At 43.8% G+C, this 26757-nt stretch overlaps 1 protein-coding gene across 8 annotated transcripts in view; it reads left to right on the plus strand.

Annotated features, from left to right (window-relative positions):
- LOC101064407 (beta-1,3-galactosyltransferase 1-like) overlaps nt 1–26555 on the plus strand; it is a 65196-nt gene extending 38641 nt beyond the window's left edge. For 3 of the 8 annotated variants that reach the window (XM_029840895.1, XM_029840899.1, XM_029840898.1), the window contains exons 3-4: nt 21341–21447; nt 24475–26555. In XM_029840895.1, coding sequence (XP_029696755.1) covers nt 24724–25710 — 987 coding nt within the window. In that variant the 5' untranslated portion in view covers nt 21341–21447; nt 24475–24723 and the 3' untranslated portion in view covers nt 25711–26555. Of the gene's footprint in view, nt 1–11788; nt 12039–20879; nt 20985–21340; nt 21448–24474 lie in introns of those variants that run through there. The other 5 variants (XM_029840894.1, XM_003966508.3, XM_029840900.1 and 2 more) reach the window with 3 other exon arrangements.
- The last annotated feature ends 202 nt before the right edge of the window (nt 26556–26757 follow it).

Consider the following 26757-nt stretch of genomic DNA (forward strand, 5'->3'; position numbering starts at 1 on the left):
CAGCCTCACTATTGAGTGCTCCCTTTACCCCTCCTCCCGCCTCCTCACCCATCACACCTTCAGCATAATAAGTAATTGCAGGCATCGCTGCATGGCAGCCACTGCGTCCCTCTCAATCATCAGTGCTGTAACCTTCCATCCCTCCCCGTGGTCTAGTTTGACCACCATTCGCTGTTTTGTTTATTTATGACCCCTGGCCCTTCGACGAAGGGAATTATGGACGAGATTACAAAGCCAAACGGGTTGACTCAGACCCCATTGTCATTACTCGTGGCTTGTCCAGCAAGATTTGGAAGACGCTGACATGGAGAGAGAGCTTTTTGGACTGTTTGATCATCCGAGAAACCAATTCGGTATGCTCTTGCAGTCAAAGATGTTCGTGTTTCAAGGGACACCTGAAATGTGCTGTGCTGGGGGAGGTGGGGGTGGCTTCTGCTCCTGTAATTGAAGTGGAATTGACAATAGGGACTCTGGAGTTTGCAGTACCAGGAAGGGGGTTGGAGTTCAGGGACGAGTGAGGCGTAGGGAGCACACAAGGTAATAGTCAATTGGTCAGTTTTGTATGTATGTCAGTTTTGCAACATCATTTTTTCTAAGTTTGGTTTCATTTTTAGAAAATGTCAGAGTCTGATTTTTAAGTCTAATTTTTAATCTCCTATTTCTCTCTTCTGTGTCCCCTGAGGGAACACCAACTTGGCTCACAAACAGATGACTAAAAAATGGGTTATTTGGATTAGAGGGGCTTAAATAGCATCAAACAAGTGATCAAAGTTTGCGATTCAGGCTGCAATTTTACCTTACCCTCTGTGAAAAGGTGACATTTTAGAAATACAGGTTCTCCACCTGACAAGGAGCACAGCCGAGCACAGCGGGGTGGCTGATTTTCACCTTACACACACACAAGCACACACGTGAACTCAAACACTGACAAAATCAGCAGCACTCATTACCATAATGTAGGCTGTTGCTGTTGTAATGCAGATGAGCTGCAGTTCATGTTTATGATTGCAAACATGTTTTATGTGCATGAACTTAGAATCTCCCATCAATTTTGAAACCATGGGCCTGACGTGAATAATTCTGACAGCCCCAGGTCAGCTCTAACAATGCCCTGATGCTGGTCCACAGCACATTGGTTCACAGTGGTCTCTGGAACAAAAATCACCAGCCAAACTTTAACAACACGTTAATTTTGCCTTACAAACTTTGTCCGTCTGTTATTTACACCCCTTTTGATTTCCTGCTTTGGTTTGAAACGGCAAGGTTCTACGTGGGATGTTGAACATTCCCAGTTGAAACAGATCAGATAGACTCCGAATTGCTAAAGGTAGTGAGACAGAGAATTTGTGTGTTTGTGTCTGTATGTGTGTGTCTGTGTGTTTGCGTGTGCGACTGCAGTGTGACAGCAGTGTTCTTTGCAGCAGGTGGGTGTTAGCAGTAGAGTAACAGATCATATCAAGGACTTTTTCATACTGCTAAATATTACACTGGATTGCTCTTCTGTTCTATGGCTGGTGGATGGTTCTGTGCTGCCTCCTGATTTAGGTTACCCAGGGACCCTCTGCTGGAAGAACGCTCAAGGACATATTTTGATGTCACAGCACACAGGAGGAGCAGCTCGGCATCCTTTTTACTGTTCATGATTTTTACTGTTCTCACCATTTTTTGTCACTTTCACTTACTTTTTAATGCAAATAACGCTGCTGATGGTGGCAGATTTTTTTGTGCAAACTCTATAGAGGTGTGGGTGACCTTCAGATACAGTGAATAGCAGACCAAACAGCTAGAACTCCAACATTAGGCACATTCCCACCGCCAGAGTTCCTGGTATACTCCTCTCACTTTCCCCACCTGATGTTCGTGTCTCCTCAATGGGAGGACCCCTCTGTAACCTCAAGAGATTCAACATTCCAGACATGCAAATTATCACATGCAATGTTACCTCTGTGTGTGGTGCCTACAGTCTGTCATCACGGTAGTTCAGAAAATTGTGCGTTATCTCGTATTTGTTTGAAAAATGTTCCACTAACTGATTGCTGACAGTGTGAAGTGGTCTTGCAGTTTCCCTGGTCAAACAGTAGTGTTTATACTCGGGCTTGTTCAGATTGTGCGGCGCTCTGAAATAGAAGTTCGATCTAGAAATCATAAGAGACACCATTGACGATGTCCCGCACCCATAAATAACTATGCTGACATGTGGTAGTTACCGTTGTGTCCACGTTTGCATATTTCATATGTGTCAGGCCACTTGGACATGATTTATTTTATTTCTTGACAAGGCAATACCAAATAATTAAAAAAAAATTACTCACTCATTATCTTAATTAGATGACGGTAACGACACCCTGTTTCATGAGAAAAGAAATGCTTTATTATTATTTCTGCAGGATCACATCACACCATTGAACCTTAATTTAAACATAAAACACACATCAGAGACAGAAAGCTCATGCATGGTGCAAGTGTAGCCATAGTAACCAATGTCTAACTTGGCACTACATAGAGCAGGCAGGCAAACACAATACTTTTTAAAGCTTTCTCTTTAGACATGTCCAGCTATTTAGATGTAACAACCACTCAATTATAATGTGACAGAGCACCAAAAACCCACTAGAATGTCTTTAGGAGACTGCAGGTCTGAACAAACCTGCTGAAAGATATTTGGATGTAAATACACGCGTGATCATATTAGTGCCTTTTAAAGTGAAAAGGATTTTCTGCATCTTCTGTTTCAAATGTAATTAAATATTTCGCATGAATGCCACTCTGTTGATGTGCTGCATTTCTCCAAATATGAGCCCTTCATCTCCAAGAGTTATTGTGCATGAAATGAGAGGAGGGAGTAAAACAAGGGTGAGAAGAGAATATTAACTGCCCCACAGCGTAAGGACCTCCCTTCCTGCACCGAAGTAATTTAACAGCGGCACCAGAGGACTCGCCACATTTGACGTATAGCGCTTTACACAGGGGGTGACAAAATCTGCTTTGATAGGATGTTTCAAATGTTTTCCTGGGAGAAAGAAGCCTCAGCCTCTTGTGTTAATGAGCATGACTTTGGTTTCACCTCTTTTAGCTCCATGCACCATGACGTGCATGTAAATTCCTCCTATAATGTGCTACATGATGTTTGTCAGATTATCCTTTGCAGAGGTGTTTGGACTTGTGGGATCACAGGAGTTACTAATAGCACCCACTTTAACTCCAACGTGACGGTGTGGTGTGCTGCATCTCAGCGGGTCACCTGAAGCAGACACACACACCCACACACACACAAGAGCCCACTAACCAGACTGTGTTTCATCAGCTTGGAAGCCATAAGATATCCACTGCATGTGTCGCTGTTGAATGTTTTTATAGCGTATTCAACACGATGCCTTCATGTGTATTAAATAAGGCGCCTTCAGCAGCAGATTATGTGATTTGTTCAGGGGCTCTGTTGTGTTTGACTAGTTGCATTTTGATTAAAGCCTGACTTTTGTGAGGAATTACAAAATGTCACTGTAGAAACAGGTTCGCGCCAGTGGCGCAAATCACAAATATTCATGCACAAAGGGATAGAAGTTAGAGGTGGTCCTGCTACTCGTGATTGATGCTCATGATTGCTGGCGTTATAACAGATGCAATTAAAGTTGTTGTGAGGCTAAGAAAAGAAATCTGTCTGGAGTGGTGAAATGGTTTCTCCAATATTAAAGAATTAAACACAACACACAATCTTTTTATTAATTTCACAACAAATGGGCGGTGGTTTCTCAGTCTGTTGGGAGCTGGGCTGAGAAGCGGAGGGTTCTCAGTTTGAGCCCCAGTACAGACAAACCTTGGAAGGTGTTCTGGTAGTGGGAGAGGTGCCAGAACACCTTCAGAGCACTGCCGAGGTACCCTTGAGCAAGGTACCGAACCCACAAATGCTCATATAGGGCTCTGTGATTAACTGGCCACTCATCCAGGGGAGGATGCTGCCTTCTCCCATTGTGTACCCTCCCTGTGACCCTGAAAGGGAAAAAATGGTGAAGAAAACGAGACTCCAAAAAATATATTGAAGCACTGTTTATGAAGCACTTATTAGCTTCAGCAGCTGTTGTGGTTAAAGTTATTACTTATTATTACATATACAGCCATCAACCATCTGCTGGCATACTGACAATGTTCCCTTGCAGATGGAATATGATATCCTGCCAACGTGACAGGCTGAATCTCTTTCTCCAATTCTCAACATGGATGCTACGAACATGGTGGAGAAAATTGGCCGGACTCTTGCTCATCCGTTGCAACAAAGAACTGCTAATCAGACCATGCCCGCAATCAATGATGAAGAGGGTTTGAAGACTACAGCCTCAAAATTAACTCTACATGTTCCATCTGCAGACCCAAGCATAGCTGATGCATTAGAGAAGCACTTGGGGGAAAGGGGGTGGGGAGTGGGTGGACTGGGGACCAAGGTAAACCATAAATTGTAAAAACAAGACTAAAAGACCTTGCTCAAAAAAAGAAGATTGTACTTATTGTAGGTACTTTGGATAAAAATGGGGATTAGAATGTCCTTTGTTGTAGAACACTGGTCACTATTCACTGTGGCTCAGTAAGATCTACTAAGGCATTTTCTGCAAGTGCTTGGTTGATTTTCCGTTTCTTTTCGCCTCCAGTTTAGGGTCAGCGTTGTCATTCATGTGTTGTAACAAGGTACAGAAGGACACACTGGCTCCTTCACTCATTTCTCTGCTAAGCAACAATTTCTCTGTGATGCATTTCACAGCTGAAGACAAGTAACCAGTTGTCTGCCAAACTCTATGCTTCTTGTTTTATTCAGAGCAGAGTCGGCACACCTACACACTATATCCCGCAGGCTCCGTTTGCATCCATTAGCAGCACCATTTATGCTGCACGTTTGCTTGTACGCATACGCTACTCCCAGACGGCATGCGTGCCCACGTGGTGCGTGCACACGTGGTGCGTGCACACGAGAGCAAAGGAGGAACACTGATTTTAGTCTAACAATGGAGTTTAAGAGTGCAGCTGTCACTCCAGACAAGTACTGCATCTCAGTAGGAAGATTCATTTTAATTTTTCTACATCACTGTCGGAGACAGGAGGCTGTAAGAGGAGACAATTAGACCCATGAACTGTGTCACAGGGAACATTTAGGATTATTATGGACATCATTGGCTGATGGTCTGGTCTGGTAATGTGAGATTTATAGGAAAAATGCACATTTCCTGTTTCTGCCTTGCGTAACGTACTGGGCAACTTCCATTAGGCCTAACGCAACATCACCTGTGAATCAGCAGCCTTCCTCTGGCAGCGGTCGCTTCAGCTGCAAGGTCATTTGATGTTCTCCTGTGTTACGCACACACACACACACACACACACACACACACACACACACACACACACACACACACACACACATGTAGGTTGTGGCAGCAGCAGCTAGTGGGAACAAATTACAGAGGAACAGATGCAATTTTCTGTCATTTGTTGTTTTTTTGTGGCATGAAAGCGAAAAGCAATTTCTCGCCTTTCTTTAAACCTCAGAAAAGACCACTGTGGGCATTTAGGTAGAGATATTAAAAAAAAATGTTTTGATGTTGAAATTTTTTTTTGCATGACCTCTATTTTTCATGCATAAAATGCCCTTTCTCCTACTTGGTTTTCTTAACACACGTGTTGTGCTGACAGTGAGTGTGGCAGCTGAATGTGGTACCAACAGCCTCTCTTCTATTCCCTTTGATGTCACCGACATGTTGACGCAGGTACAAACCCGGATACGAAGCAACACGTTCAAAGAGCCGTGGAACACCTAGTGTAACGTCTCAGAAGCTAATGATCCCCACACGCCGCAAAAGCAGCAGCAATTCTTCAATAATACCACCTTATATAGGTGATATTTTTTCATCTGCTATTTTGGGCAGGTGGAGGTCGGCGTGAGTTGGCAAAAAGTTGTCTGGCGGGTTTTAGTCGGGCGATGAGAAACTGCTCCTGAAATACATCCCAAAAAAGACACTAACACACACAAGCAGCGTTTCTACGGTAATTCTGGGAAGCATTTGGTGGATATAGTTTCAAACTGAAACCATTTTAGCTGTTGTTGCTCCAGCTCTGCAGCTGCTGTCTGTTTTTACATAAGTTCTTTGGAAAGATTAAAAGAGTTGACTTGCACTAGCTATAACAGTTTCCCTTCTATTAGATTTCAGTTATTGCTTTGTGGTCTCACTGGAGCTTCAGGTATCTTTTCAGTGCATTTGTAAATCTCCAGGGCAAACACATGCTCTACAGAGGCTGAAATGCTATCATCTCGCTGATGTCCACACAACACAACACAACACGAGGCCATTTTAAAGCAACACTTGGTTCAAAGAACACGTGCCGCGGCTAAAACACTTGCTGTGTTTTGTGCCTTCGAAAGATCAATACTAATTGGCCATTAGTGAGTTTAAGGTAAACGAAAATAATATCAGTTTCCCCGCACATGTGTATGCAGCTCTTTATTTCCACGTGCGGGTTCAAGGTCATTATTACACAGCAGGTTACTGTCACGGCCTCACGCTGTCCTGCTGCGGTGCCAGCAAGCTGCTCATTATGGTGTCTCTCATGAGACGCTGGCCCGGTACTGCTGCTCTTGGCTCCTGGGTTTTATCGAGTGCGTCAGACCAGGAGTCAGCAGAAGATGTCATTAACTTAAATATACTAATGAATTGGGATCAAACAGCCATGCATAGAGGCATGTTTAGATGGTCTGTTCGTCCTCCGTCCTTTAAGACGTCAGTGATGAAGACTGCAGTCCGACCACACTCGTCTGCAGTATCTTTATTTACCCTGACAATTTTAATGAACATTAGTGAGAACACTCGTGTAAATGGTGTTAAAGAACTAGTCCAGGTCGTTCAATTAATTATCTGCAATTACATAATGGAAATCGCTTGCCGAGCCATGAGGATGTGACGCGTCTCCGAAGCAGTGCAACACTACAACCTTTTTGTGCCGGGTTGTGTTGACATCTCTCGCAAATGAAGCCACATTTACACGACAATGTTGTCACCAGAAACAGCAAAGTGTTTTTTGGGTTTGTTTTTTTTTCAAACGCTGTGTCTGCACGGAAAACGATGCGCGTTCACACGCTGTAGCGAGTCGTGCTGGAGGGAGACCTCTCATGAGGAAAAGAGGCGTGAAAGCAACCATTAACAGAATAGTTATTAATATAGGGATATGTTTAGCCAGCTTGCATGAACTGGCCATCAAAGCTTCATTGTTATTCTAGATAGAAATCAAATGAGCAACACCAAGTGCACAACTTAGTGATAGTCAAGCATTTTTGGGTTCGTGCACAGCTTTTATAGGACTTCAAGTACTGTTATTTGAAAAGACAGAGGCAATTAATAAAAAGTTTTAGATACCTTGGGACAAGAACCAGTATTCTTGAAAATAAAGAGTGATATTGATTGAATAGAGGCAGCAAACCTGTTTTTATTTCCCTCTGTATCTCTGCTACTGTAGCAGTAATAAAACAGAGCCGACATCCCTCGCTAACTACTCTGTCAAACCAGAAGTGAACTCTGACCTCAGGCGGTGTGGCTCACATGAATCTGCTACAGATTCGAGCTGGGTATCTGGCATTTCTTGAAAAATGTTTTGCAGTCTAGGTTTGGGCTGCTATAATGGAGAGATGCACAAAAAATGCGTACATTTGACAACATTGTTCCATATAAAGGTTTGGATAAATGGCAGAACTTGCATTAAGCTAACACTAACCATGGCTGGTAATGACAGTCAGGAAAGGTCTGAAAAGCTTGGATGGAGGGAAAAAGTAGAGGAAGTGGAGTTAAAAACAATTATAAGTGCAGAAGTCCATCTGGCCAGCCTACACAGGCTACATTTGGTCACAAACTGGCCCCCTTTGGGCATTTTGTATCTGGAAAAAATTACATTCAAAAAGAATTACTGTACTGGATAAGTACAACTCAGCAGTGTATCGGTCTGATTTTGTTTCCTTGTTGTTGTACTTGTCATTTTTAAATAAATGAAATATTTACCCAAAAGGAAGCTGTTAGAGAGAAAAACACAGCACTCTTTTCTCATCCTCTCATACTATTAACAATATTTCTATCATGTAATTAAACCTAATTGCACATTTGCAACTGTGCAGCTTGATGAGTGTAGGTAATTGGACCCACATTAGAGACCATAATTACCACTCCAGCCACAGGATAATGTGTTGTGCATCTACATTGTCACTCATTCTGGGCTACCAGAGTATTCATGGTGAATGTCCAGCACACTGTTCTTCCTCACACGTGTGCACACGTGCCTGGATGCTCGTTTTTATGGTTGTGTGGTTCTGCTAATGTGCTGCATGACATCTTCATACCTTTACAGCTGAGTTGTTTGATTGCAAGTTTAGTCAGCGCTAACATTGAGGCCTGCAGATTAAGACGCAAACAGGCATTCGGTTTGTTTTTAAATCTGCACATTCATTTCATACCTCAGCACACATTGATCCCACTGTCTCCACGTGTAAAAGGACTTCTGCACTGCTGAAAGTGTTGGGGAGAAACAGCAGGAAGATAGAGGCGGCCTGCAGTGGGCTGCAGTGCTCAGACTCGTCTGCCTGGGGTCTGTGATAAGGCAAAGCTTGTGACTACACACTGTGAGCTGCGGCTGATGATAAATGGTTGTAGGTGGAATTCACTACACAGCAGCTATATCTACAAATTTCAGTCACTGTTTTAGATTTATTCACACTTCACACAGATTCTCTGTGTCTCTTCAGCTATGCACCAATGCTTCCTCTGCTGATAGGCTCTTTCTCTGCCACGTTAATTCCTGGCGGTGCTAACGCCTTGTTAGCTAGGTGAGGTCTGACTGTGTCTAATTGTTCTTGGCTCCAAAAAGTCCATCTTTACGTCACTGAGACGATCGATCGCTCCTTCATATGTTGCATTTTAAAGCAAGACCAAGTTGGCTTTCAGATAAAGCTCACAGCTTCCTTCGAATGTTTTTTTTTTCCATATTGCGTGACTGAAACGCTTGGCAATTTGGTCCTGATGATTTGCTGTTGCTTTGGGGAAATGACAATTACTGACAATCGATACTGCTCTCGGCCCACAGATTTAAACACACCGCACGGCTCAATTTAAGGTTTCTACTGCTTCCAAAGTGTTAATTCCTTCAAGCAGAGGTTGTTTGTAACTGGCAAATTCTGTCATTAACACATTGTTGAGCTAATGCTGTATTTTATGGTGTCCAATGTGACCCGATTTTTGCTCCTGCTGTGGGAGAGAAGTTCTTTATCTCATCTGCTGTATAAAAGTGTGTCTGATTACCTGAGACAGAATTGTTCACTTTCCTGAGGGGAGGTTATAAAAATAAGGATCACAACAACAAACAGGTGCTTTCTGCTTTGTGGTACCTTGAGCAAACTGTCACAGAATTAATATGTCTAATTCTAGTGTCTTAATATAGACATTATTATTTATAATACTCAGCAGAAATGTGCATCAAGCATAGTTTTCAGCAAAACCTAAATCTTTCATTTTCTGCTGTATAACATGCTCACCATTTGTTTATGGCCTGTCTGTCTTCTCCATTCTTTCACTGTCTTACAAGCATTCACGCCTCCACCGACCCAATTTCCACAGGGGGATCATTAAACTTTCATCTTATCTTAAATCAGAAAGCAAAGAAGGGAAGACAAGGAGGCCAAACAGCAGAAATGAGAGCCGGTGGTGGATGTCAGAAGTGTTAATCACACTCTGCTTGTTGTGGCTGCATGCATCATCAGACGCCACAAACAAGCTGTTTGGCTGTTAAAATCAACCCCTCCAACAACATGACCTCTGCTTCTGTAAATTCAGCCCTTTTTTTAACATGTAAATTTAATGTTTAATATAAAATCTTGGACTTCACCACTCTATTTGTCTCTGTTTCTCTTTTGGTGCAATGTTGGAACACAATTGGTGTTTGCTGTATCCTAGTAAATCCAGGGTGTGTGTGTGTGTGTGCATGTGCACGTGCACGAGCCACAGAGTGTGCAGAAACAGGAATACAATTCTATAAATGCTGTTGGTAATCAAGGTGGACAAAGGGTGTTATTTATGGTCCTTAACTCCCAACACACTCACATGAAAATGAATCCATTGCTTTGCAACAAGCTGAAGCTGAAAATGCATCGTGGTGACACAAAATGGGGGGCGTGACCTCACTGCTGGGTTTCTCATACTTACCTTAAATTTAAGATAAGGACATGTGCATGTTTCAGATGGGTAGATTCAGGCCAGCAGCTGCTCCCTCCCTCGTGAGAGATCTTATTGGATTACATGTTGTGCTGGGAGATATTGAGTGTCTGCTGCTGTTGCTCACTTACTCATCAGATTTGAGGGATGGGATCTTTTATTTCTCTCTGTAGAGTCGAATGTAATACATCAGAATCCAGACACTCTCTGAATAATTAAGAATACAGCACTTTCTGTTGTCATCCTACATCTTTTCCACTGCCTTACATAACAGCAGTTACTTTTCTAACCTTTCTGCCCAACAGTGGGAAGATGGATGGATGCAGGTAGCTCTCTCAGGTGCAACATTTGACACGGGCCGATGGCGCTAAAAAAAACAAGATAGACACTCCAGAACCGTCACCTTTAAACAAAGAGCGGGTCCTTAACTCCCGGCAGTAAAAGCCGGCAGTCAACACACGCGCACTTGTACCATCTGCCTCCTCCTCCAACGCGGATTCGCTCGTGAATCACATTAACTGCCAGAAGTCCCAGGTTTCAGTCTGCACTCGCAGCTACAGCTCACTCACACTGGAAAGAAATAAAGCTTTTCAACCAATGTTTTAGACCATTTTCCATATAAACTTCCCAAAGAAGGAATTCCTTCCTTATCCATGTTAAATTTATACTAAAAATGTAGCTTCGGTTTTTATTGTACACTCAACCAGGTCAGTATAAATATCTTTTTCTTTTACTGCAGTATAAAGTGAAACGCAATGTTCTCGCTGTGTCTCGGAACTTTTCCTCAAAATAGGAACCCTTTAAAAAAAATCCATTAAAATAAGAAATGGAAACATGGAGTGGCTGATGTTCAACGATGTGGACACTCTCATTTTCATTTTAATGCACATATACATGTAATTATAGCTGCCTGTCTTAACTTAGCATAAATGCTATTGCAAAGGTGAAAGTGCCTACATGAGAGGTGCAACTGTTTAGATTAATTACTCGTGTAATTATGAATGTTATTTTATTTTTTTATTTTTTTAAACCAAGAATCCATTGAAGACATTTCTTGACAGCGTGGACTGCTCTTAGCTCTGTGTGAAGTAGCCCTCTTTAAGCTCAGGGACATTCAGCTGGATTTCATTAGATTTTCATTATCACTAGAGGTGTCATTTTTATTTAATAAAATAGCAGTCACATTTAGCTCCCCTCTTCATTGCACTCGGATATACAGTAAATCCACCTTTGACTATATTTAAAGCCTGGCTGCAGATTCAAATGAATTCACTAATGCAAGTATCCACATCTTCTAGGCTGTATAGTGCCAAGAACAACCGTCAGTTAGCTATTTTGAAGCTAAAATCTAATAATTACATCCTGAAAAGTATGGGTTTTTTTTGTCAGAACTGGCCTGTGGGATGTTCAGTAAGAACAGGGTGGTTGACGTGTCTCCTCTGTGACACCAGTGAAATGTGATTTGAGTTTCTAATTCATTTCTACCAAACCAGAGTACTAAATTAAATGATTCTCTTTTGTCTTTTCTTGACCGTCTTATCCCTTTTGGGGTGATGGGGGTGGAGTCTGTCCCAGCTGAATATGGATGTGAGCATTTAGGGGTTCAGCACCTGGTTCAAGGATACCTCAGCCAGTACCATGAAGGTGTCCTGGCACCTCCCCCCTGCTACCGAGTTTGTGCGTGCCAGGGCTCGACAGAGAACCCTTCGCTTTTCAGCCCAGTCGCCTCCAATCAGACTGAGTTACCACCACCTTGAAGAACAACTTGTACCTGTTTAATCAAAGGTAACTTGCAGATCATATTACGGACCCTTGGTTCTTTAGCGCCTTCGGTATTTAATGCACTCGTATCATGTGGAGACAATGAGGCGTCACTAATTTTTCCCGACTGTTTACGTGTTTCGGCTGCACTCCAGGCGTGTTCTGTGGAGGAAAAGCATCTGTTTTCATCATTTTGCTGCACGCAGACCCCTTCTTTTATTTGTGCTTTGGCTTTTTGTTGCATCTGTGATTAGTTGCAGGCAGAACCACATGATCAAAACACTTGCATGAAACAGAAAAGTGATGCCAGTCATGTTGGTTGTTAAAACCGGGCGCTTGACAAAGCACTTACGCTGAGTGAAACTGGTGTTTATTTAGGAGTTATCGATTATGCCGCCTTTGTCTTGTTTTTTTGGTGAGCCAGTGTCTGCATGGTGGAAGAGGCAGAGTTTTGTCCACTTGTTTTCTTTGCTCTTGCTTTGCCTTTTCTGTGTTTATGCTATTAAAACCCTGGCAGACACCTCAGTCAGACAAAGTACCTGATCAAGGCTGGACCGGCCGTGCTTTCACATGGTCGCTTAGTCTCCAGGCTGGCATGCTGACAGCGCTTCGTCAAGAATTTGGAGAGAAAAGTGTTTTTTCAGACAGCCCTGTCTCCTGAATTCATCATGGAGTCAGTTGGGTTTTTTCGAGTATTCAATTAAACATCTCACTTAACTCCTTTTCCAAGGTGAGCTCCCCTTGAGCAGAAGTCAGAACAGTGTGCCATTTGTTGTCAGTTTTAACTGTTGTATTTACACGCTTACTTCTCTGAAGAGGCAAAAAATAAAAGACTATCATGTTGCTTTTTAATTTTTCAGCATCTTACTAGGAAGGATCCGTTAGATGGCGTACAACATTATACGTGTGCTTCCTGTACGAAGCACATTATCAGAAGTGCCGGTTGACTTTGAGATGGGGTCAGGATGGGATGCTGCCTGGATGATAAAGGTTTTGGGAAATTGGGCTGAGTCATTGCAGATAAGGAAAACTGAGAAATTAGTTTCGGGTCGATCCCATTCTGAGATCTAAAGACACTTCCTTATTAGCCACACTGAGCTAGGAAGAGAGAAAACTGAACAAAGGATTCCTCGAGCAGTAACAGTTGGAGTTGGTCTGTTTTGAGTCTGTCCCTCTTTCCATGGTTAGTTGTTTAAAAACCTTGTTTGAGTGTACACCGAGAAATGGTGGCCTATAGTCGCTGTCCTTGTTACCACAATTGTGCTTTTCATGCGTTCAAGAAATGCTTTAGAAGACTCTGAGTAAGTGCTCTCTTTTGACATGTTTTCCTTGTATCACTCCATCATCCTTCTCTGGCTGTCAATTACAGGACGCTAGTGCAATGCAACCCCCCCACCCCACCCCCCTGCAGACGTGCGGGTCTAGAGTACAGTGACACAGTGACACGGGGGGGTTGTCATCTGAGTTCAGCCTCTGATCGATCCTTCCCAGAAGAAAGTAAGGCCATCCAGCAGCTAATCACACAGATGGATCTCCCATCTCAAAGCCGTCAGGAGCAGTGAGGCTGGCATTACATCACACCGTGCAAAGCACACACACACTCTTCTCTCACAGTCTCTGAATATTACTGTTGTTTTAGAGGGGAGGGTGAGCCTTTTCTCATCCCACATTTATCTTGCCTCATCCCTCACCGACGGTTTCCCCCTTTTCCATTCAAAACCTAAAGCAAGATTTTCAAAGGATTTTTGCACAAGTAAAATAATTTCTTTCCAGTCGGAATAAAGTCTCAGTCTGGAATCTAAAACAAAACAAGTCCCCTTCCTGCTTGGCTCATGATGCATACTTTGGAGCAGCTAATCTTGACTATTATCAAATTGACAGCTCCTGTTTCTTTTAAATCAATTAAAGAAGGAGAGGGAGCCCTCCTCCCCCAACACTGTGCAGTTGTTTAACATGCGGGTGAGGACTCTGGCTAGATTCACTTCCCCAGAGCATCACTCCAACCCTCTCTGCTGCCTGACTCTTTAATCCTAATTAGAGAAACACTTTAAAGGAATGTAAAGTCAACTGATGGGTTTTTTTATATGCGAGGTATAAAACTTGAAGCCTCAGACATGGAGAGATAATTTTCTTGCTGTCATTGTTTCTGATCAAGCCCTTTAATCTAATGGTGGATTTATGACAGCCATTTTCTAAGGATAAGGTCATGGCAGTTACTGTATTTCTTTTTATTTTCCCATCCTAGAGCTTTTCTCCACACCTTCTTCTTTGTGTCCTCCTCAATGGACATTAGGTCCTTGGTAAAAAGCTGTGCCTGAGGTAAAAACACGTGAAAAGGGCTCATTAATGCGAGACCCAGGCACGGAGCCAGCAGCTGCACCAGTTGACCTTGACCAGTTCTTCTCCAAAGACTTCAATCCTTCCTTCTCCTGCTGCTGCAGGAAATGTACTTTATAATTTATTGTGGTGTTTGGGTTCTTTAAATGACTCGAAGTTCCATCTGTGATACAGTTGTCATGGTAACGTGGTCAGCTGGACTGTATTATTGCATAGATTGTTGGGTTATGGAGGATGAATCTACATATGCACATAGTCTGTGATCTTAGAGCCTTTCTCGAGGCTGCTCACACACACACACACACACACACACACACAAACACATAGTTTAAGGTTATTACCATCTCAGAGTCCTCCAGCCAATACGGTTGTGTTTTATTGAGGTGAAAGCTTCACTGTATTGCAGCTCTCACTCTTCTTCTCTCTCTCTGCTGTAAAGTAAATCATATATTACAGGTTGTCACTGGTGTATTTCTGTTTAAATAAGACTGTATTCATACTTTCCTTTCATTTGAGTGCACACACAATGACAGACATGACTTATAAACTGCAAATGGTCTCATAGACACGCTGCAATCGTGTGTCACCCACGTGAAGCTGGAGTGCAGCGGGCCTGACGGGTGGAATCATTTATTTACTGAGGGCACGCTGGGTAGCGTGGCCTTTGACTGCACCTCATGCTGGCTGGAGATGGCAGCCTCACCTCAGAGGGCCCACAGGCAGCTGCGCGCATTCAGACCACAGGTTATCATGCATATCCACACGTACGCACGCACACTTAGGTGCTGGATGTGATTTATGCAGGATGGGGAGTTTAGTGTGCCGTCTGCATATGTGCATGCGTGTGTGGTGAGAGGAGAGCACCTATTAATATTCTGGCGTACCTCTACCTCCCATGACATCACCTGGCTGCCCATCCTGACTTTTCTAGTATAACTCCTTACTAACATCTCTGAACAGCTGAGTGCATTTACTTGTAGCTACAAGTAATGATGAATCAATGACTCAAATAAGAGGAAAGGAATTGAGTTGCGTGTTTTATTTAAAATTGAAATGAAAATGTAACTGTCCAACCTTTGGCTGCGGTGCACAGCTATGAAAATCTTAAATCTGCTTAGAAACACACATCTAATAGCGTGGAAGGGTCTGATCCAAATATGGTGTGGCCCCCTGACTGGCATATTTAGAGTGTGGATAATGTAGATAACTCACGGTGCTAAAACTTTGGATTCTTTTGTTTTAGCTGATGAAAACAGGCAAAACTCTAAATATCTCCTCTGTAATTCACAGATGAAAACATGTATGTTTTTTTATTTCTTTTTGGGATTTGGAGTGGCTTTTAAAGTTTAGCTTCTGGTGTAATCTAAATATTTTATGGCTGTCAACTTAAAAATTCAGAATAAACAAGTTCAGTATAAAAAAAACAGGATGTGACAGCGAGTTGTCCTCGATGTCAACATTAATTAGGCTGCCTCTAAAACTTCTCTGACGAGACAAAGGCTGACGGCAGCTCTCCAGTGAGGCTTTTACCCTCGGTGGTGTTTTCACCTCGATGTAGCTCACTTACGTCCAAACCACAAGGGATTTGAGGAAGAGTTAGATTTGATATAAATGCCACAAGATGCATTTGAGTGAGCGGCTGAGAAGTAAAAAGTCTCTGAATAATAACAGCCAGGCTTTATAAATGCTACAGGTGTCATTTCTCTAATATAGCCGTCAGTAACAGTGCAGGAGCTCTGACGGCCACGGATCTGAAATGTATTACTTCTTATAACAGTCTCATTCCTTGGAAAAGCTTAGATAGTTGAGCCTTTTGAAGAAAGCCAGTGACGGGAATGTATTGATTCATGAGGCAGTCATTATTATGCTATGAATAAAAGAACAGCTGCAGTTAATGGCCACATTACTGTTCCACAGGTAGTTTTCATCTGCTCTAGCAGCCTGGTGGTTAATCTCAAATCATCAAATTCATTGGAACGAGGGGGTGTCGCCGTCACATAAAAAGCTTCAGCGCCAGGATACGCACTCACACCAGTGCGCACGTCCTGGGACCCTGCTAATGTCCTTACTAACACAAGTTACATGTTAATTGCCTGTATCAAAATACCGTAAAAATATTTTTTTATACATATTTAACTGATTGCTTCATGATGTGGCTGATCTCATTTTTCGCTGGAATCTCAGCTAAATCACATTTTTGCGTTAGTCTGTGTTTTAGTGTTGTGAAAAGAGTGCTGAAGTGGCATGTCTTTGTGAACTCGTGCTCCAAGCAACAGTGGCAGGGCTGTGTGTGTGCAGCTGCCCCAGTGTGTTTGTGTGTTTGCATTTTTGTTCCACGTTCTGGCAGATACACTGACCCTGTCTGCACCAGAACTCCCAAAATGCATGATGACATAATTTCAGACACTATTGTGGGATACATAAATGGAAGATAATGCAACAGGGATAGCGCACACGCATGCACGAGTGTGCGTGTGTGTGTGTGTCCGTGTGTGTGTGTGTGTGTGTGTGTGTGTGTGTGTGTGTGCGTGTGTAGCTGGACAACAAGGTACTTGCCACAGGACCCTTCATCTGGCATCATCTCTGCACAGCAGCGTGTGTGTGTGTGTGTGTGTGTGTGTGTGTGTGTGTATAGGCCATTTTATGTCGTCTCCACGTGTGAGATTAAAACAACTGTGTATGCTCTGGTGTGCAGCAACCAAGACAGATGCAGTTGTGTGCACGCCCCGTGGTGTAATGGGATGTTTTCTGCCTGTTCTCGCCGTCCACCAGCTCTGAGATGGTGTTTCTGATAACTCCTGATAGAGGCTGGAGCTCTGCAGGGGGGGCTAAGTGGAGTGGAGCACCACCACTGGGCAACGGCACAGCACATATGTTTAAACTAGCTGCTGCTTCTTCTCCTCCATCAGATCCCTCCAGGTGTTTTCCCAGCTAAATTAATTCTCGGTGAATAATGAGCATGTGTGGAAATGTGGCTGTGTGAAAGTCCGTGCTTTAATTAGTCAGATTGTATTAGAGCTCAACTTGGGAGTTTTTCTACTCAAAATGTGCGTGTGTGTGTGTGTGTGTGTTGAGCTGTGTGTTGTTACTAATTGATGCCTGCAGCTCAAAGGTCCCTTTGCTGAGCAGATGGCTGTTGTAACGCCGCCATGCCGTGATCCGTCATGACAAACAGGTCCTGAGAGATTCCTGCTGCGCATATGTGCGCCTATAGTTTGGTTCCAGCGTCTATCCATACTGTCCGCCGGAGAGTTGTGCATTTCTGCAACATGAGATGCTTTTAAAGAAGTGGGTTTTCAAGGTTAAATGAGCATTACTCATCACTGACATACGTGGATTTGGTTCAGAATGTAAACAATCTAGTATTTATTGGCAATGTCTTTTTCTTTCATTCCAAGCCACAAAAGAGCTTCCGAGTTTGAAGGTGTTTCTCAGTCTCTTGCCCCAAAGGCTGGCTGATTATCCTGAAAAAGGAGAGGGTGGCACATTTTTAACTTGATGCCAAGGCTAGTCCCTCATAGAGAGCACATTTTCTCCCAGTACTTACCGTCTGTCCCTATGAGGAGATAAAAAAAGTAGTTTTGGTGATGCTTTCTGCTAATAAACACCAAAATGATTGCCAACAAGGAAATCTAAATATCACATGAAGAAATCTGATATACAGCCACATCTCTGCCAAGCTAAAGGGCATCAGGAAAAGAAAGACAAAAGTCCAGGAAGTAAAAAGAAGGACTGTGAGGCAAAGAACAAAAGAAAACCTCCCCTGACACCAAGGTGCTGGCTGAACAAAAAAAATCTGGCTCGTGCAGAGGACACTGCTGCACCCACCACACAGCTGATCAGCACCATGTCTGGCCTCGTCAACTGTGCCCATTAGTCTTGGAAGACAGCAGCAGCACAGAACCTGTGTTTGGTTCCTTCAGTGCTCCCCGGGTGGGTGGAACTTTTCTGTACCCGCCTGTTCTGCCTATCACAACATTTAATACATCTGAGACCCTCCAAGCAGGTCCAGGATGGCATGGCTGGTTAGGAAATAAGGTTTTCTTCTGTCATTCCAAATATTCTGATCTCTGATCTTCCAAAAATCTGCTTTCTGCGGTTCATTGTTCCTGTGTCTCCTCCTGATGAAGCTGACAGCAGCTCCCAACCTACTGCATTTAGACGCAATCACAGCCTCCACAAATACCACCAGGGTTAGTAAATGCTACTGCATGTGCTACTAGTTCTAATCTAATTTTCTCCACCCAGTATTTGGCTCATCTGGGCAGAAACGCCTCTTTTTCCTTATTAAGGCCGAGGTGCTAAATGGACAGTGCATGTTGTTTTGCTCACTTTAAAGACACAACTAGTGCACGCCGTTAGCAGGTCAGCTTGCACATATTTGGGGGGCGAGGGTGATCTCAAGATTGCACGTTTTATTAAATAAAATACCTTCCTAAATTAGGTTCTAAATTGTCAAATGTTTGAGGTTAAGATGATTTTTAAAAAATGAATAATTCAGTGATGTTGAATATTAAAGGATAGAAAATAGAGCCAAATCTTGAAAATATAACTAAAACTGAAGCACTTTAATTGAGCAGGGTTGTTAAACACTATAGATCTCTCAGCAGGAGAATGCTGAGTTCTGGTGTAAGCGGCTGTGTTGGTGATATTGATTAAGTCCAGCGGGTTGATGGATATGCTTCAGTGAGTGCGTAAATGGTTTAATACTTCAAAACGTGGATATTATTTTCCCTGCTTTCGGTATTTGTCAGACGCCAAGATTGACAGTCTGCAATCAGACACTTTTGTTCATGACCAGCTGTCTTAAAGGGATGAATGTACATTTTTATTGTTGTAAATGCTGTGTTGAGCAGGAGAGAATAGCATCAGGACTCAAATGTCATGTCAAATCAGTCCCGGAAGCGCACATGCTCTCCTTTTCCTCACAGAGTCCTGGAAGGTTTGTGCGTGAGGGAGACCACGTAAGTGTTTTTACGGTCTTTAGAAAACTCCCAGGTATGGGGTCCACTTACTGTGTGACATTTGCCGGTAAGCTGCATGTGAAGGCATCGTTTCAGCAGTCTGGAAAGCAACAAGGATTGTGATGAGGCTCTTAGCATTCTTTCAGACTTTTCTTACTCAACAATGGGAAAGCAGTGCTTATATTTTTGCACCAAGAGTTTCTCGTGTGTGGGTGTGTGAGTGTGATGAAGACGGGAGTGTCTGTTCTGGATAATGCAAACGTTAAAGAAAGCCCTGAGCCCTGTGCCCCGAACAACTGAGCTCTATTCAGTCAGATATGTGAGGGTTTTTACCACTGTCCCGGCCCGTAAGAATTGTCAGCCGCTGCTACGTTTGCTTCCCATTAGCTTGTGCACGTCTTCCCAGCTGCCATTATGGCAAAATAGTTAAGTTTTGGTGCAGGTACACCTCAGTTTCCCCACTTTACCCACGCTTGAATGTTGATTCGCAGCAGTCACCCTGTAGGACAGTGAAAAGTATTACATGCATGAATCCAGTTGTCATTTTCAATTTATGGGGCAGTTTGATATTCAGAGCACAGGGCTGGTTGGCATCAGAAAGCCGGGTCTTTGAAACCTCTCAAGAGTGGGCCAGTGTTGTTTCTCATTAATGGGCTTAGCACTGCATTACAGCCCAAATGCACTTGCTTTCATGCAGGTAGTCATTTTCAAAAGAAAACTCCTTCATTATGGAATGCAGCTGGGTTTCGGCATCAAACACCATGTCTTTGTTTTTTATTTTCCTCGCTTCATCGCCGAGGGCCCAGGCTCAGCGCAAACAGGTGTTGCTTTGTTTCTGAAGTTACGGAGACTAAATTGACTTTAAACTTTGGACGATCATTATGCCCTCCTCTGAGTCGAGCTGCCCAAGCGAGTTGAAACACAGAACATTGAAGGGATTTCCTGTAGGGGCTGTGGAGTTTGGTCTGAGGTGAAGCAATGGAAGCATCAGGCCTCTGTCTGGGAGCCAAATGTGTTGGCTGCTACTGATATTCCATTTCCTCTGTCACTCCTAAGCTGCTTTGCATTCAGAGGCTTTGCTCTAAGCCCAGAGTGTCCACTCTGTGGCCCGTAAGGCTGAATACAAGGCCGGCTGTCCTGTTCCAGAACCATCATCGAGTCCTTTATTATCCAGGAAACAAAAGCATAACTTGTGTTGCACTGGGAGCATTCCATTCCTGATATTTTAATTGTGCCTCTGTCATATCAGATCGAGCCTAAACCAGATTTTCCTTTGCACATAAATCCCAATTAATTAATTAATTAATTAATTAATTACTTCTTAATCTTCAGAGACCAACATCATGGGTTTTAGACTTGGCAGAACATTGGTGAAAAAAAGAGGATCAAACTATTTTTTTTCAAAGATTTTATTTATTTAATGTGTGGCAGACAATCAGAAACCTCCTGCTGTGTTTATCGCGCCTTAACAGCAGGACCTCGAGATAAGGTGTCGGCTTTGATGTGTCCAACCAGAAACAGTCAAGACACAGATGAACCTCTGGCTAAAAACTTTCAGCAGCATATTTACACCATCTTATCTCCAACTTTACAGCTTCATGCGCAGCTGAAGCGCAGTGCCGGCACTCAGAAAGACCACAGTGCAGTGGCTCACACCTGCAAGTGGCAGTTGAGTTTCAGGGACATCATTTCCTCTGGGGTATTTTAATCATTTATTCAAACATCAAAAAGCTTTTAGGAACCTCTTGATTGATCTTATTCACAGATTGTGCTTCACCTTTGGGGGCGGTTAGCACATCATCATGCTAGTGTGAGAAAAATCTTGACGCAGGTGGCATCTTTTCTGTCGAAACTCTGTAATATCGAAGCAGGCAGCAGGATGTGATTTATTAACCTACAGGTGTGCGTCTGTCAAAGTTTGTGCTTCAAACGCATCCTTGTCCAGCTACGGCAGACAACTGTGCATAAAAGCTGCTTCATAGGTCGTTACCCACCGCCTCCAACACACGTTGAGTCACAGACACAACGTCATAAACTTGCCCCTTTCCTCCACAGGTCACCCCACTTGGCACTGCTTTCACGGCGGCCATCAATTAGGTCATGCAACGATCGACAAACCAGGAAGTCACACATCTGCGTAACTCTGTGGCGTTTCACAGAAGGTGATTCACACTTAATGTTCTTTGATTGCTGCAATTTATTTATTTATTGCTCCCTGTGTCATCGATCAAAATGGCAGAATACGAACAGTACAAGAGATGCAACTAATCATTCTTAATGAGAAAATGCTTCCAGTAAGATTTAGTCAATATTGATATAGAGTGGTATTTGACACATCAGCATCTCTTCTCAAAAATCTCCTCTTCTTTTCCTTTCTTCTTTTGTCTTCCTTGTGTGCACTGTTAACATTATTACCAAACATACAGTTTTGATGATGAAATCTAGCAATACACTGTCAATATATCCACTCAGTTATCTGCTTGGCTGGTAACTGAGGTATTAGCTGGATTAAGTAATTGCTCACCTCTTTGGCATCATCAAAACCTCAGAAATCCCACGTTGGCTGTCTTCAGCATCACTGTCAGACATAAAAATGCAACAAATCACGTCAATGTCTTGCAGTTCTATTCCAGTGAAGCTGTTGAGGCAGTGGATTTGATCAAATCCTGCAACTCCTATCTGCAGCTGGCTAAATAAATGTTTGATTACAGCGCAGACATGTTTCAGGGTCATCTCCCCCCGTACACACTGGTAATCTTAATGTCTTCGGTCGGCGTGAGGCCTAATGGAGCAGCAACAAAGGCAGCAGAGCTCCGTGTGAGGTACTAAATTGACTTCCCAGGGGAGCAACATTGAAATGACTTTAAAGCTCACAGCTGCCGTACAGCAACAGGTTTTCACAGCCTGTCAAGACAACCAGCCCCAGGTTTGCTGATTGTTAGTGCTAACAGTGCATTGATGCACCTTTGACCTGCTACTAATACAAATGCCACTTTGAGACAAACAAATAGACTGTGTGGTTTGGTAAATGTGAACCACCCGGAGCCAAAACGCCGTGTAAACATATACAGGTTCAGACAGCTTTACATTGAGTATGCAGATGTTCAGTAGGATTCAGTTACCACAGTAACCACATCGGTTGGTTGGTGCAGGATTAACCTTGACAGATGTTCTATTTTTACTCATCATCTGTTGGTGCACCTTGCTGACTTGACAACAGGAGGCACCGAATGCAAGAAGAATGTCTCCATGTATTTTACTCATCTGTAGGGGTTTTGTGTGTGGTTTTATAGAAAGACATGCTCTTGTTGAATCCAGCTTATGCTTCTACACAATTTGAGCACAAGATAAGGTTTTAAGGTCTTGGAAGGAAGCTATCTTCCTGTCTCTTTCTAGGGAAAAAAATTTAAGGAAGTCAGCACTAAATACTGGAGTGTGGAGCCTGTCTTAGGGTAACAGGCAGCACTAAAGTAGATCACTGACTAACTTGCACACTTGCATGTCTGTTACTATCCTGCATCTTGCATTCAGGCTGCAGTGATCACGACACCAGATGGTCTGTTTCACCGGCTGTAATTAGCAGGCCAGGCACACATTCAGCCGCACCACAGCAATTCAAAATCCCGATGTGATGCCCTGATGTTCTGTAGGAGGTGTATTTAGAAGTGGACATCTGGGAAGAGTTCATGTAATTCACAAGATGGCAGGAAATGATACAGCCATCTTTCAATTTACTCCGGGGGAAACTCAGGTCTCGGGATTCCATGAGGTCCATCAAGAAATGAGGATGCAGGTGATTGCTGGCTCCCACAAAATAACCCTACAGCGGTTACAGAAGCTCACGGTCGTGGCACAATCTCCTCTGGAGGTGAACACAAGCCAATCTGCAAACAGGAAGAGAGGAGCAAGGAGCAATTGAGGTCAAGAAAAAAGGGTAGAAAATGGCGATTTAATGGTTTCGTCAGAGCAGAGTCGGAGAACTGGATAAGATTGAGTTACTGACAGTGATGGGAGGTCAGGGTGGTGGAACAGGTAAAGAGGGGGTAGCAGAAACCTGAAGTGTGTAGTTGCGCAGGACAACAAACCAACAACAAAAAAGGTCAGAAGGACAAGGAGTGAGACAAAGGATGATGATGAGGGAGGTAGCGAGATGTATAAAGATGGATCAAGAACACCATGAAGTAGAGAAAGGGAGAGTGATTGATGAGGAGGAGGTTTGGAAAAGCAGCCGTGATTAGATGGATTTTACACGACCCTGAGTCTGATGACTGTCTGACTGTCTTCTTTCTAGAGGGAAAAAAAGACAAGAGGGGAGATGGTAGAAACCAGAGGACGAGCAAACAGAAGTTGCAGTCAAAGAGGAAAAAAAGAAACCTCTGGGGTCTGCTGAAAAACTGGCCTTATCTCCACTCTTCTGTTTCATTTAAAGCATCTTTGCACATTCCAGTATCGCTAATAGGATCTGTTGCACTTTCCTCTTCATCGTCAGTTATAAATGAGATTAAGAGGAGGGCCGCAGCTACAACTAAGGATTATGTCAGAGACGTCTGTAAAGAAGGATTAGTTCAAACATGCTGCGACTCTGCTATCCATCAGTGCTGTGAAATGCAGAGCCATGCTTAAAACAAAGGGAGGATGCAGGGATGGTTCCCAGCTTATTCGGAGTCTGAAGATCCGTGAGTGCATCTAATTAGAGCTCTGAAACGTCCACAGCCTTGCCTACCCGCTAATGATGCTAATCAGATAGTCAGATATAGAAAATCCACTTTTCCAGTTTGACATGGAGGTATGGAAAGGATGGGGAAAGCAGAGTGAGAGTGTTACACTTTCACCTTTCTCCTCCTCCTCCTCCTCATCTTCCTCCACTACTGAGGCTGCCTGAAAATAAGGAGATAAAGATCCTGCAACGGGTAGAGTTAGTGGTAGAGGCAGCAGCACTTTCCAGGGATGTTCACTTTGTTCCATTATTGAAGCACTGAGCAAAACAAAGATGGAGTCGCTGGGGTCGCGGTGGGGCCCCCTCTGCCCCGCCAGTGAAGTAAAGCTACGACCTCTACTGAAGAGCCTTCCTACTGTAAAAAAAAAAAAAAAAAAATCCACATACTTTCTCAATAATGACAGCAGTTCCTACTTGTTTCATTTGTGATTTGCGCTGTCAGTAACCGTCGCATTGTTGTCTTCTTTTGCAGAGAGCTGAACGCCATCCTCCGCGCTGCGATGGAACACAGGACGGGCGAGAGGAGGAATCTCCGCAGGCCTCCTTTTTAATGACAACAGCGTTAGTAGAAAACCAAGACGTCCATCGTGGTGAAATTCATGTAAATGGTGTTGCGGAGGCAGCCGCACGCTGCACCGCCAAGTGTGAAGCAACAGATGGAGGCGTGGCCTCAATGTTTCCAACGCTACTGCCGCTGGTGATGACAGCCAAGTGAACAGCAATGCCTTCTAAGGTCTCGTACTTATACTTGCTGACAGTGGTTTGCTGGGCCAGCGCTCTGTGGTACCTGAGTGTGTCCCGCTCCTCCACTGCATACACGAGCCAGCTGAGTATCCCGATACGCAAACTGCCCAAACCGAACAAGAACGCCACCTTCAGTAATATCCGCACGCGCTGCCTGAACCCACATGACTTTGGATACCTCATCAACGAGGCCAAAAAGTGCGAGGCGGAGCCGCCCTTTCTCGTCATCCTAATCAGCACCACACACAAGGAATTCGATGCCCGCCAGGCGATTCGCGAGACGTGGGGGGACGAGAGCACGTTTCAGGACGTCCGCGTGGTCACGCTGTTCTTGCTGGGCCGCAGCACAGACAATGTCCTCAACCAGATGCTGGAGCAGGAGAGTCAGATCTTTCATGACATCGTAGTGGAGGATTTTATTGACTCGTACCACAACCTGACGCTCAAGACTCTGATGGGCATGCGCTGGGTGGCTACGTTTTGCTCTAAGGCTCAGTATGTGCTAAAGACGGACAGCGACATCTACGTCAACATGGAAAACCTCATCTTTAACCTTTTGAAGCCCACCACCAAGCCCAGGAGGAGGTACTTCACCGGTTATGTCATCAATGGTGGGCCAATCAGAGACATGCGCAGCAAGTGGTACATGCCCAGAGATCTGTACCCAGAGAGCAAGTACCCGCCCTTTTGTTCCGGCACTGGTTATGTCTTCTCTGCAGACGTGGCGGAGCTTATATTTAATACATCCTTACACACCAGGCTGCTGCACCTGGAGGACGTGTATATGGGCGTGTGCCTTCGCAAGCTGGGCATCCACCCATTCCAGAACAGCGGATTCAACCACTGGAAGATGGCCTACAGCCTTTGTCGCTACCGGCGTGTGGTCACCGTCCACCAGATCTCCCCCGAGGAGATGCACCGCATCTGGAACGACATGACCAGCAAGAAACACCTTAAATGTTAGCTGACCTGTGAGCACCAGCGCCAGTGAGAGAGTTACTGAGGATCGGCCTCTTATCCCCAGCTTGTGCATCCATGGCAAATTGTGGACAGGATGCAGCACCTGAAAGTGCTCAGCCACGAATGGATGCGCCACCAGTATTATCAAAGCAAGCTCAGAGAAAACGCGCCTGTGTACAGCTGAGACTCACGGGTCCGAATGAGAGCCAAATGTTCAGCCAATGCCAGCAGACTTTTTTATAGGAAACTATAAAGGATAACGATGTTCATCACTCAGTTCAAATGCATTTCCCATAACTGCTAGTTCACTACTCTCATCGCAGACATTCGCCTCTTTGATTGATGCAATCGAAAATAACGTTGTCATGCGTTTTCAGTTTAACTCTCTGAACACACTGTTAGTGTTGGATGGACCGGATGGACTGTGTGGCCCCCGTGACGTCACTGAGAGGAGCATGAAGACATTTCACAGACGTGTGTCCTTCTCAGAAAGGAAAACATGTCCATGAGTGGACGTGGTATTTTTGCTTCAGAACCAGACGTATTTTCTTATATGTACCGGCTTGCGTAAGGTCTTTATGTTGTGCTTTGATAAAGATTACTTCACACTATCATCTGGACAGCGTGGAGATGCAGGCTGATGCTGCTTTCCCCCATGAATGTTGCTTCTGTTAATGTGTAACGTGCATTTACTTGTCTCAGACAGTGCTGCGAGTGTGCTGCAGACTATTATATTTTCTATTAGGAGAAGATGAAAAAGAACAGATGTGCTGTATCGGGGGGGTACATTTTGGAGTGCTGTTATCTTTTCATTTACTCGAGATCAAATAAACTGCTTTTATGAGTTGATACTGTTGTTCTAACAGAAAAATGCTGCGTTAATGCAATTCTGAGACATTCCCCTCTGAGGAGCTTTTTTTTGTAAGCATTGGTCGTATAAATGAAAGCACCATGTTCGGCGAGCAGCAGCTGTGCTCGGCTTGAAGTGGGCTCCACATTTGATTCTTTTCAGCAAAAGCATTTGTGTGTACGTGGCAGATGAGCACCACCA

Source organism: Takifugu rubripes, chromosome 8, assembly GCF_901000725.2.
Source record: "Takifugu rubripes chromosome 8, fTakRub1.2, whole genome shotgun sequence".
Classification (NCBI taxonomy): Eukaryota; Metazoa; Chordata; class Actinopteri; order Tetraodontiformes; family Tetraodontidae; genus Takifugu; species Takifugu rubripes.